This window comes from Cryptotermes secundus, unplaced genomic scaffold (genome assembly GCF_002891405.2).
Source record: "Cryptotermes secundus unplaced genomic scaffold, Csec_1.0 scaffold52, whole genome shotgun sequence".
Lineage (NCBI taxonomy): Eukaryota > Metazoa > Arthropoda > Insecta > Blattodea > Kalotermitidae > Cryptotermes > Cryptotermes secundus.
Window position 1 is genome coordinate 228,828 of NW_019733835.1, and position 13,763 is coordinate 242,590.

The 13,763-nt window shown below is 36.8% G+C and overlaps 1 protein-coding gene across 2 annotated transcripts in view; it reads right to left on the bottom strand.

Moving 5' to 3' along the window:
- LOC111868180 (casein kinase I) overlaps positions 1-13,763 on the bottom strand; it is an 80,310-nt gene that overhangs the window by 23,202 nt on the left and 43,345 nt on the right. The window contains exons 5-7 of one of the 2 annotated variants that reach the window (XM_023858611.2): positions 12,199-12,277; positions 11,525-11,599; positions 9,991-10,216 (exon numbers count right to left, since the gene is read on the bottom strand). In XM_023858611.2, coding sequence (XP_023714379.1) covers positions 9,991-10,216; positions 11,525-11,599; positions 12,199-12,277 — 380 coding nt within the window. Of the gene's footprint in view, positions 1-8,164; positions 10,217-11,524; positions 11,600-12,198; positions 12,278-13,763 lie in introns of those variants that run through there. The other variant, XM_023858610.2, reaches the window with a different exon arrangement.

Below are 13,763 nucleotides of genomic sequence, written 5' to 3' on the forward strand. Positions count from 1 at the left end.
AAATATTTCTTTACATCTATCACAAAAACTTCCTCACAACTGGCCATTCTTTACTTTTCACTTCCCTCTACAATCCAGCACAATCAGCATATCCTTGTACTTCCTGAGGTCATGTTTCCTTTTTAATTGCAAATGTTTTATTCAGTTGAGTATTGAAAAATAGGGAAGTCTGTCTAACAATGAATATGTTCTGTGGCCCATGTTATTTTGGTAGGCTTATCACATATTTGTACCAGTCTTTAGGAGCTTCTACATCTACATAAGTTCCTTCAGAAAGGTCAGTGATGCTATGCTATGTAATTGCTTAAATCTCTGCAGCAAGCCATCTGAAAATTTAAACTGAATTCCTATTTCCTGTATCGCTGCCTTTCTCTTGGAATTGGCCCTCAACAGAAGTACTACTTAACGGCATTAAAAAAACCATTAAAAATAATTTATCTTTTAAACATGAAAGTCTTGCTCTCATTTAGTAATGTGTGGAACTTCTACACATTTTTACAAACATATACTTATTTTAAGTATGTTGACAGTCTGCCATGTAATTCCATAACCTTTAGCACTCGCTATTTTACTTTACTTCTTCTTTGTGTCGACTTCCTGGTGAGTTTTCAACCAGCATCTTTGCACTGTATTTCCTTTTAGCATCAGAATCACTCATGTTGTTCCCTCTTCATCCACTTGATAAGCAGTCATGGAGGGAAAAACAACAGAGTTTACAGTTGTAGTACTTAGAGCTGACAGTCCTCCGAAGCTGAATTGGAGAAGTATTGGTATTGCCGACAAGTGTGGCGAGGAATGCAGTACAGGCGTACTCAAAAGGAAATAACTTCTTACCTCACTGTGTTGCATAGTGACGGTGGTTTATTCTCGTTGATGTTCACACATGCGATGTTAAGTGCTGAATGGCAGACTATTATGCACTATACACTATTATACACTTTTCACTGTTATATACATGAAGAGTTTATTTACATATTACACAGGTCTATTCTAAAGGGGCAACACCGGCAACGTCCGCATAGATATCATCTCCACGTGCCTGTCCTTCCTCGTCACCACCAGATGAATCGGAGCTGTCATCACTATCACCGCCAACATGGAAGACGAACTCCCGTCCTTCGTCCAAAAGGCCTTCCAGTGCCATTAATTGTTGCTCAATGTTCCTTACATGTTGACACCTACGCTGCCATTCTTCTCCAGTTATGGAAGCCAATTTTTGGTCTGCCAGTTTAATGACATCCATCTTAAATGTGGTATTGTTTTGAGCAACCCAATTTTTTACGGCGGCCCATATTAACTCAATTGGGTTGAGTTCTGGGTGATGCGGAGGGAGTCGTAAAATATTGTGATTGTGTTCTGCAAACATTCCATCTATTTTATAGGAAAGGTATTTCGGTTTGAGTGGTAGGATCATATTATGTGTCTGGATTCCACAATGATGAAAAATCAGTGTTATTGAAGGTAACAGGTGGAAGGTGATATTTTAGCCAGGATAGCATAAAATCTCTTCCTGAATTTGAGAATTTGAGTTAGGGGCTCTGTTTAGTTGTACATTATGGTAGGGAGCATTATCAATGACAAGGACAGAATTTGGGGGAAGGTTAGGAATAAGTCGCTCCTTTAACCATTTTTCATAATTGGTGTAGTTCATGTCACTGTAGTAGTCTCCTGTTTTTTGGTGGGATCTGAAGCGGACATAGGCATTAGGGATGAAACCTTGCTCTCCCCCTGCATGGATAACAATGAGCCGTTGGCCTTTGGACACAGGGGAAAATAATCCCTCAATGGAGCCATCACTCCATGCATATGGGGTGGTGTGCGGTGAATGAATATAGGTTTCATCCATGTAGATGACTGGGCGGCCCTCTGCCCTATATTCTTTAATTTGCCACAAATACTGAAGACGTTTGGCTCTGATACTATATCGTTCAACCAGTATCTGCCGATTATTTTTTGTTTTCTTCCAGTGGAACCCCAGTTTCAAAATAATTTTCTTTAATGTGGAGATGCATCCCTGAAAATCTAACGTTTTCTTCAATTTTTCATGAACTTTTTTCAGGGTAGGTCTCCGTTTTTCGACTATGTAGAAGTCATTCATTGTTCTTCGCACCACAGACTCGTTAAAGTCGTCCAAAGTAGCTGCTGGAGATTTCCTAGGTCTTTCTTTATGGGATGTCAAAAAGGAAGTGGAAGGCCAGATTTGATATTTTTTGTTTCTCTTATTATTATTCTGACACTACTTTCTGATACACCTGTTGCCTTTGCTACTTCCACTCCTATGTTCTTCACTGCAATTGTTGGCCCAGCCTCTTTCATATACTTATATACTTTACTAACAACTTCTCTTGATTGTGAATGCAACACTCCTCCACTCAATTTACTTCATGTAGGTGGAATGTTAAAGGAGATAGAAAAAATGTACAAATATAAATAAACAAAAAAGAAAATAAACGAACAAAAATAAACAATAACATAAAATATTGCCACATGTCACCACTTGACTTCTGGCCCAATACTGCAATGCAACCTCTCAACTATCTTTGGCTGTGGTTGGATCTCAACTGTCTTTGGCGACGGCTATCCCAATACTGACTTCTTGCTGTCTTGTTGCTGTCTTCTGTCTCTGTAGCTCTCGGCTTATATAGGTGTTCTGCGGACTGGATACCAGACACCATTCCTCACTGTTTCGTTTCTACTGTCCGCTGTTACGTAACGGGCGCAACGAACTCTCTGTAGTTCATTTCTGGGGAGACGCGTTCATTGCTTCTGCATTGTCTACGCCAGGGGTCTCCAAACTTTTCGAAACGCAGGCCACATCAGGTAATTCAGCACGTTTAACAGGCCAGATAAAATGAGAAATTAATAACTCTAGGTATATGAGTTTTATTGAAAGCACAGAATTTCATAAACTAGATACTAAGTACGTGAGAATAAATTATCGTATATTAATAACAGACGATGGCAGAAAATGCTCATATTTTCATCACAAATTATAATAAAATAATTAATGTGAATGATGGAACTCTTTTTGCATTCTTAAAATCTGATTAAATTGAGGTGGTGATGATCTGTTACAATTACACTGCACCACCGCAAGAAGTCTTGTGCACAAGACGGCTAGTAATGAATTGCTCGCGCTACCTACATTGCCATGAAGTGACACTGCCGATCGAGGCCAAACAAGTACGAAGAAATACGGCGCAGTATACGGTTCAGATTTAGTAAAATTGTGAATAATATTAATATTAACATAATATGGAATATCAATACATTTTAAACACCGTCTTAATTAATGAATTTGAAATCTATGAACAAGTATTTTTTTTACCAGTACTCATTGGAAAATTAGTTCAATTTGCGCATTTCTGCACAATTCTTTCGTGGTCCGGATAAAATCACACCGTGGGATGGATGTGGCCCACGAGCCGTAGTTTGGAGACCCTTGGTCTACGCAACGGCTCCCTGTTCTTTGCGTTACCATGGAAGTGCCTATTACAAACTCACATATTCGGCAATCCGTTGCCGTGGGAACACTCCTTCGCAATGGTCTGTTTGTATTCGATTTGTCGCTGTTGGAACTCAACGATTTCCACTGTAGCCATTGCGCGGCGATGGATGTAAGGTAACGCGTCACAATATTAATACAGTAATTAGAGAATAATACACTCAAATACGACTCAAAGAGTAAAAACTTTTTAACTTGACTGTACAAGGAAGAAGGCTCTTGAGACGTCTGCTCCCACTGAATGCAGACAAATGACTAATCACAACACCCCTCACTTTCACGAATGGACCTGCCCAGCGTTTCCTGGACTGTCACTTCTAAATACCAGAACTTTACACACCACAAGAATACAACGCATGCAGCCACAAGAGGAGGACACATCACAAGGGACAGTATACACAAAATATAGGAAGGACTCCCATAGCGGAAGATTGATATAATACGCGAGTTTGAAAATATGACGTATATGATGATAAATCTTAACAAAATTTCAATATATAAATTTTATTATAGTACATGATGAATATACATTTAAATCATTTTATAAACAACACATGATGGTGAGCAGTGCAATAGTTTAACATAAATAACACACCTGAGGATGGCACAGTGATGCCGAAACATGTAGTGAAGTGACAAGTGAGATTGCGTGCACTAGAAGACGGTCAATACATTCACATCATGAACGTGAATCAGTGCAACAGGATGCTAAAATACAACATTACAACACCACAATAACTTATTTCACAAACACACAGTAATAAACTGAGCTCCTTTTCTCACTGATCCCACATACTTGTTTCTCAAGTCTCTTGGAGCAAGGTCTGGGCTATAGCCCCCAAGTGACTTCCATTTGTTCAGCCCTCTTAAACATTGTCATTCGACTGAACATTTTCCCGACGATGAAGCTGTAGAAAGGGAAGTCACCGCCTGATTCCGACAGCAGCCCAAAGAATTCTATGCTGCTGGTTTTCAGGGGCTTGTGAAACAATGGGACAAGTGTCTCGATGTACAGGGAGATTATGTTGAGAAATAAAAGCATTTTTCAAATCAGTACCCTTATTTGTTTAAGTTCTACATTCATTTGTAACTTACTTACTGACTTACCCTCATATATGACATAACAACAGAATCATTATAAGGTCTCATGCCATATCTGGCCACACCTATGAGCGCTGCTATTATGTGAAACAAATAAAATTAAATAAAAACAAGACAACACTACAAAAGTGAATAGTGTACACATAACAGGCATGTTTGGCAAAAGAAATTATACATGAATGCTAACACCTTTGATCTTCAAATTAGTTACACAAAAAGAAAAGGTAGCTAATGTGAGAAAGGAAAACAATACTCTGTAATTCTAAAGGTGCTTTATTTTAGATAAACTGAATAAACAGAACTCTGATGAAGTCTTCCTTTACAATAAACAAACATTAAATTTCTATCCAACAATCAACTGTTATGTGATACTTACACAAAATGGCAAGAAGTCAAAACCGTACAGGTTTACTGAATGAATAAACAATCACTACTAGGCTTCATGTTTACTGTTATTAAACATTCCTAATAGAAAATTAAACACATACAGTTTAATATATGCTTCAAACTGATAATGTAATATGGCACTACATTACATGAACAATACAAATCTAATTTCATTGTAATCTAACTGAATCAAGACTTCCTTGAGTTTTCTCTTCCAACTGAAATCTTTCACTAAAACAAATGAAGCACTTGTTTACTTTTAGATGTACCTATCACGATCGTTTATATTTTAATTAAGTATATATTTACATGCATGTAGATCTGTTAATTAACACAGGAGGAAACTTTGTTTAATTATGAGAGCATATGACACAATAATCTTTGGATGTTTGGAAGACCAGTGCTGATGGCTGAATAATAAGTTCAGAAGTGTATTTATTAGTATCCTCTTTGCTTAATTATCTCAAAACTTCATGACCTACAAAAAAGTATATTTTTCTCAAGAACTACTGTCAAAAATTTGTTCCTCCAATGTTTACCGAGTTATACCCAAGATATTTGCAGGATTCCATGTAAATTTCCATTAATTTTCGATTATATTAACCAAAATTGGAATGTGTATACTTAAGTAAAACTTCCCAGTATAAAATTTTGTCAAAATCAGTTTTAACGGGTTTCTAGTTGTTTAAAGTATACAGACAAAAGGGTGGATGTATGAACTTAGCAAACGTCATTGCTGCTATGCAGAGTGGCAAAATAAAAGAAACAGTGTTTATCTTAGCAAAATTTCTTACAAAGAAAATCAGGGATAATGCACCATCATGCCACATGCAACAATTAACTTTAAACTGAAAATTCTGACACAAAATACAAGGCTTATAGTATCTATTTCATCTATCAGCATGTAGCCTAGTATGCAAATGTACTGAGCAGTAAGAGTGTACTGATGATCTAATTAACAATACTAGTTATATCAAATGCCATTAATTTCCAAAAAGTGCCCATTTTTCTGTAATCCAAATGTGATCTTTCCAAGTGTAAATGTTGACAAAGTACCGGAAATTAAATCTGTTCATCTGGATATGGATGTTTTCAAGTCCTATATTAATACCATGATGGCAACACAGTACAATGTAAATTTGGAGAAGAGTCCAAATGCTTGCTAAAGCTTGCCATATTATTTAAATAGCAAAAAGGAAACCTATAACTGAAACAGTACACTGATGATTAAATTTTAAAAGGAAAGAACAAAATTTAGAACTGATGCAAGTATTATTCTAGCATAAAAGCTTCTTTAAACATATGGGCAACATAATATTCTGCTAAATCCAAGAATAAAGTCGTCAATGAAATTCATACTGATGTTGGTACTAAATAAAACCAAAATATGAAAAAGAGATCTTCCTTTCTCAATCATCCTACATAGCCGCCCCTCCCCCAACAAACAGAACAACTAAATCCTCTAATATTTTGGGGGATATCATCCTCCCTCTCCATCATCAATATCTGAAGAAAGGGCCTTCAGAACTAGAACAGTACAAACTGTATACATAAACGTGTCAAATCAGGCTATACAGCAACAGTATAGTCAGTGCCAAACTATGAAATTATCACAAGTCACATGTCTCCTCTATCTTCCAGATCAAAGAATAATCCAAGCAAGAAACCAGTATGAATCACTCTGCTGCTTACTGCTTCATGCTAGTTTCTTGCATGGCTTATTCTTCAGCCCTGATGATGGAGACATGTTTCTATGAAATTCTGGCAGACTTTCAATGGTCTACATAGCATTATATGAGTATCCAAGGATGATGGAACTCTTCATAACCACCAATGTCAGAACCTTAAATCCTACAAGTAATGAATCTTTGGGTTTATAAAAGGTGAATAATTTCTTGACTACACTTGGTTCAAAGAAAGAATGAACATATTGTGACGTGGATGGGTTTAAGCCTGCAGCCTACCCTACCAACAAAGCACATTTCCCTTGTCAACAAAAATAAAAAACCTAGAAAACAGAGATGGAATGACAGCCACAATATAACACAGAGCTGGTGGGAGTTTATGAAGGCATACAGAGGAGAAGCTGATAGACAAATAAGGGACAATCTAAGTTAATTTTCCCAGATGCAAAATCACATGCCAAATTATCCAAAGGATAACAACAATTCTACAATGTTTTATATATATTTGGAATAATTCAGAGATTAGCCAGTATACCTTATTTCATTAGGAAATGCACTTTACCTAAAGTCAGCTGCTGCTTTGAACATGCTGCCATGGAACAATAAGTCAATTACAAATCCAGTAAAAACATTGTACAAAATAGGTTTAGCCTGAATTCATCATGGCCAGCAATAACATTTCCTACTTTGCATACAAGCTTCTATACAACTGACCAAATAAAAAAAGCAGGTCAGAAACCTTCCCGGGGAAGCCAGATACCACATGCTAACCAGAAAAAGGGGCACATGCATATGCAAGAGGCAGACCCTGTGAAGAATGATTCCGCAGAACACATCTTTCACAGATGAGAAACAAGGTGTGGTGGCTATGTGGCATATAACATTAAGAATAAATAACACAACATAACATATGCTCCAATTAACACTATTTTCATCCCCATACTTACTTCCAGAAATGCCAAAGAGATTGTGAACTAGTCCAACAGTACAGTGCACAGTGCATATGTATACTCATAACATGTCGTATAAAGTACACAGTAATGTGACATACAGTATGCGCCAAAACTTGCAGTACTGAAACTCACGCATCTCAAACGTGCATGTGTGTTTTGTCGATGGGGCATAGCTCCAGCCGCATGTGTTTCCAGTGGTGAAAACGAAGTTGTGTTGTGCAGCTGTTGTTGGAAATGGGTCTCTCGACGGAGGAAAAAGTATTCATAGCTCGGTATAATTTCCGCTCATACGGAAGTGGTCGCCAAACAACTCACTTCCTTGGTTTTGTGCGGCCAGATGTTATCATCCAGAAACCGCTACATAGTACGTGTGACGATATGGTGTGCCGTCTGAGCACATGGTATATTAGGCCCCTATTTAATTGAGGATAAGGAACGCAATGCTCTTACCGTCACCCAAGAACGCTACAGGGACATGGTGATCAAACCATTTCTTCAGGATTTGAGAAGGTTCTGTTGAGCAAGGGGCCTTCACCTGAATAGACAGTGGTATCAACAGGACGTCTTTTCATTTCAGTACTAGATATTTTGGCGCATACTGTATAATAATATACTGGAATAATAAATTAGAAGAAACCACTGTCCACAATGAGATTATACAGTTGTCGCACACTGACAAAAATGGGTAAAAACATCTGTGGATGAAGTTATTTTTAACTCTAAAAATGACAGAGCAAGCTGGAATAACTCAGTCAGCATAGCGCCAGGTTGATGGCTGAAGAATTGGGGTTCTAGTCTTGGAAGGAACAAGAGATGTATCTCTTCTTTGCAGCATCCAGATCAGCTCTGTGACCCACACAACCTATCCTCTGGGTACCAGGAGCTTTTCCCAGAGTAAAACAGTCAGTATGTGAAGCTGACCACTCATTTCCATCTAGTGCCAAGGCTAATAATGCATGGATTGTTACGTCCACTCTCTCATATACTCTCATGGCATGGTGCCTAACTAAGCACAGTGATAACTTTGCCTTATCTTAGCTTTCTTTACTTCATGTGGCAGACAAAGACTTTGTAGCTAAAATCATTCTGAAGGTGCAACTGTCAAATTTTTATCACAAGAATATCAACAGAATAATGACCAAGCCTGCCATATCAGGCATTTGTATAGCCTGGCTATAGTTAAATGCATACCTCTCTCATACTGAGTGTATTTCCAAGCTTATAAGAGAGGAACAAAAGGAAGACATTTAAAATTAAATGCACCAGGCATAGCCATATTTGTTGATCTGTCTGAGATGTGAGGTTTCCATTCCTTATACCTAGAAGTTCTCCTTTTCTTTGGTCTTAGTAACCAAAGGAACAAATAATACAAACATGGTAGCGGTCAGAAAAATAGTTTTGTATTGTATGTTATTCAGTAAAATACTAAAATGAAGAAAACTTTGAGACATACAGGTTTTATTGTATCAATATTACATTAAGCAGGTGCTGACCATTTTCATTCCTGAATGGTTTTTCTGATATTTAAATAATATATTCCTCTCAGTTTCAACAATTCCACAAATAATCTGAGGTTAATAAAACATTAATTTATTTATTAATTTACAAAGTAGATCTCACAACTACTGAAGAGTTATAGTGATAACATATCTCTAAAGGATTAAGGAATTTTGAAATAGCTATTTAAAATAAAACTTCCAAGGAAATACAAAACAAATTTTGGTTAATTCGTTACACTGGCAGTATACTGCATGTGCTAGTGCATTATTCATTTAGAAAACTTCAGAACGTGGAGGTTACCAATGAAAGAATAAACTTAGAATTATCAAACACAGACCAAAGACATTTACTTTTGGAGCAAAACATGAAACAACTCTACACAACAACCTATTCAGCAAACTTCTTCCAGTTTTGATATTACATTAATAAATTATGCTACCTTCCATCAGCTTTCTCTAGAATGACTTGAAACATAATCTTCATATTCTATTCTTGACACACAAAGTAAATATTAGCATTTGCTTTGCTTACAATTATTCCATAGGTATCCACTGCACTTAAATAATGGCCAAGGACACACAGCAAACCCATAGGAAGAAGTCTGCACCTTTGTTTTCTATTGCACACAGTCCAACAAAGAACAAACACATGTACATCCTAGATGCATGGCTATTTTTTACAAAAGAGGACGGATTCTAGAACAGCCTGTAGTGGAGAAGGAGACTGGCATATTCACTATGACACTGCAAAAAGGGAAGGTGGAAGTCCTACTCATGCTTGTCACCTCGCTCTTTATCCTTGTTGATGGTGTGTGAGGAGGAAGGTAGGACAGCCAATGTGGTTGCAGGAGGCCTCTCACCTGGTGTTGTGATACCCGCTGCAGTACCAGTTGGTCCTACAGCTCCTGTACCTGAAGTTGCAGCTTTCTGCTTCAGCATAGTCCAGTCAAATGTGTAGTCATACTGATGATTCAATGTTCGGAACAGGATACGAAACAACTGACGTAGGTACATATAGTCAGGGCCTTCTTCAAAACGAAGACCTCGGCAGTAGTTCAGATACATTGCAAATTCAGCAGGAAAACCCTGTGTAACATATGATAATATCAGGCACATGGAACAATGCCTCATCAAAATGACCACTTTTGTTTAGAAGCTGCTGTCTTCAGCCTCATTTCCCACTTCTTGAATACATCATGCCTGCCTCCATGCATCACTGATGAACTCTGAGCCAATGAGCAAGTCTTCATAAAACTGTCACAATATTAACCTTCTGCTCTTTCTGTAAAACAAAAAAGGTCCCTGCACCTTCTAATATAGATAAAATAGCCAAAATACTGAATATTTTAGGTCAATGTAACTACAAGACTAAATTTTGCTTCCAAGGCAAGCCAAAATATCATGCTGCATCATGTCCAAGGCACTGTTAAGTTGAAGAACCAGAACACACCGATAAAATGTTTCGGGTGGTAAGCTGCACTGGTCAGACAGTGAGACCAACGTCGGATTCGGTTTTTTGGGGGGTTTTTTTTTTCCCCTGTCTATGCATGTTGTGAAACAAAGTGGCATGAACGATGGGAAGAATATGTCAGGAAGTAATTCTAAAAACTATGTACAAGATCAGTTGTAAACATAATGAACAAGTTCAATAAAGTTTGCAATCCTACTTGTAACTTGGCTGTTCAAGAGAGAGAGGGAGATTGGTTACAACAAATGTTTCAATTTTAAACAATACACAAGGAAAACAGCTGACAGGAACAATGGTTACCTGCTAGCTTGCAATTTTAGGTGTCATGTAGTAAGTTTCAGACATGATGGTCTATATTAACAGGAACTATAGATCAAAATTTGAATAATTATTAACGTCCATATTTTGATAACTCTCTCAACAAGCAGAAAGACTTGCAAGGAAATACTGATACTATTACATTTTATGCGAATCTAAATATTATGGATTTGAAATAATATGATATAAAAAATATTATTAAAGTCTCACATTATGCAGAAAGTATAAAATAATGCAAATCCCAAAAAATCTGGCAAGAATCAAGTATATTTCAAACCTTTCTTGAATTGCCTTCAGAATGTCAATTTTGCTGCTCTATTAATTTCACTCAATTATTTTCAAGGTCAGTCCATTTTAAACATGATAGCAATTTTGAGATTCTTATACTTCAATCTTCTTCATTACATTCTTGTACATTATCAGATTATGAATGATAAAGTTCTAATTCTTTTTTTTTTCCTAATTGTCATACACATAATGCAATAATCACAAACTGGTACAAAAATTAATTACTTATAAGGCTGTTCAATATATTTGAGTACTGTAAATAACAGAATCTCTGAAGGATTCTGCTGATCACATTTAAAAGTGAAGACCTGAACTTTTACCTTGCACAAAACTTCAACTGGTGTAGACATTTTCTTCTCACTGATTTTCTCATATTTCTGCTTCTTTGTGGCAGCCTGGAACACAAAATGAAAGAAGTTCCCTTTATAAGTAATGTGCTCTACTGTTCTCAGAAGTGTGGAAATGACATTTCAGTTTGGTAAATATATATTTTTGTGACTCTATATCCAATATTAGTTCTTACTCCCTTCAATTACATTTGATATGGCTGAAACTAGAAAGAAGAATATGAATAATAATGTGTTACTTACAGGCTACTGTGTTTGTCCATTCAGTCTGACAATAATTTAGTGTGGATACATGCCACAAAGATTATCAATTGCAGACTGCACAGAGAGTATGAAAAACAAAAAATGGAATTTATGGAAGAAACTATAAGTTAACATGTAAATTCAGTTAATTCAAGAATGAAGCTAATGATCATGATCAGGACTCACCACAGGATAACACTCCACAAACTTTACAGCTATGTGAATCATCATCTGCTGTTCTTTGTCAGTTTTATGCAAATATACATATCCAGTAAAAGAGGCTGCAATCCTTTTACTGTAATCTTGATTTTTTAACATTTACAAGGGTAAACTTACTCTCAAGGTCTACTGGGAGTGCATATACATATGGTAAATATGTAATATTACTAAAATATTTTATTTACTTTCAAACCCTGCCACGGTAAACTTCCTCGATTGAAGTACATCAAAACATAGCCCAGTGATTCCATGTCATCTCGACGACTGAAACAAGCAGGAAATATTTCATAATCAATAAAAGCATCTGCATGCACGAGCACTGCTACAACCCACACAGTAGTCCACACAATTTTCCATCTTCTTTTTCTAAATATTCTATTACATTCAATATATATCTCCCTGCAAAAAAATTTTTGAGTAAAAGCCTATCCCACTGGATAGGGTCATGTTATGTTTATTATACAATTATTCACAATACATTCTAATTCACAAATTAATAATTCTTCTATATAAAGAAATTCAAAGCAACTGCACAATGCATACATGCAAACACATCACACGGTGCAGCAACAACAGGTTCTACACTGATATGAGATTTGAGGCTTTCATGGCAGTCTGTCTTCAAAACTGTGATCTTGTGGGTTGTGATGATGTGTAATCTTACAGGTAGATACTGTTTTGGGGGGTCATACTGCCACTGTCTCCAAAAGCTCAAAAGATTTTGAACCTGAAATTGCATACACCTCTGTAATCTTGTAACTGACATATTTTCACAATCTTAACTACCTACAAATCATAATGCTTTTGTGCCTTAGCATGATTAAAACTTCACAAATACAACCCTCTATTCATGATAACCAATATTACTCGGCACAGCAGTCTTAAAATTTTACGGTTTGGGCCACAAAGATGAAATCTGTTGAACTGTGGATCTACCTATCTTCATAATGTCTAGACGAACTGTTAATAAAATTATTCTGTACAGGCCCAAAATAACATAAAACAAGGAAAGGCAAATGACTTTAGGTTTGGCATAACTAATACAAACAACTCTTAAATATTTATATGCAATATAAATCATTTTGTTCAGTGGTATCCATTTCTGTATGGGTTCCTACCTTGAATCAAGCAGGCAAATTGGAGAATTTGAAAACAGAAATGCAGAAGAATGAGGTGTCTGTTTTAGGTGTCAGCGAAGTGCAGTGGAAAGGACACAGTGAAATAAGAAGTGGTGATTATACAGTGTATTATTATGGAGGTGAACGGGCTGAAAGAGGTGTGGCAATAGTGTGCATAAAAGTGTAGTGAGGAGTGCTGTTAAGAAGATTGTTTGTAATGACAGAATTATTGCTCTGAAGTTAATGGCGGAACCGGTAGATATACTGATTATGCAAGTGTACATGCCAACATCAGAGTATTAAGATGATGAAGTGGAAAAAGTGTACGACACAATTGAAGAAATTCTTCAGGAAGATCGAAGAGGTGACACAAACAGCATCATATTAGGACTCTTGAATAGCATTGTTGGAGATGAAATCATATCAGAATATTGTTGGATCACATGGACTAGGAAGACGGATTCACAGGGGTCAAATGCTTATTGACTTTTGTGAAAGAAATGGACTGATTGTTACCATCACTTGGTTCAAGAAGCCAAAGAGAAGACTTTACACATAGAAGGCACCTGGGGATTGGCAGTGGCATCAGCTGGACTACGTCCTTGTGAAACATCGATTCAGAAAGAGTGTGA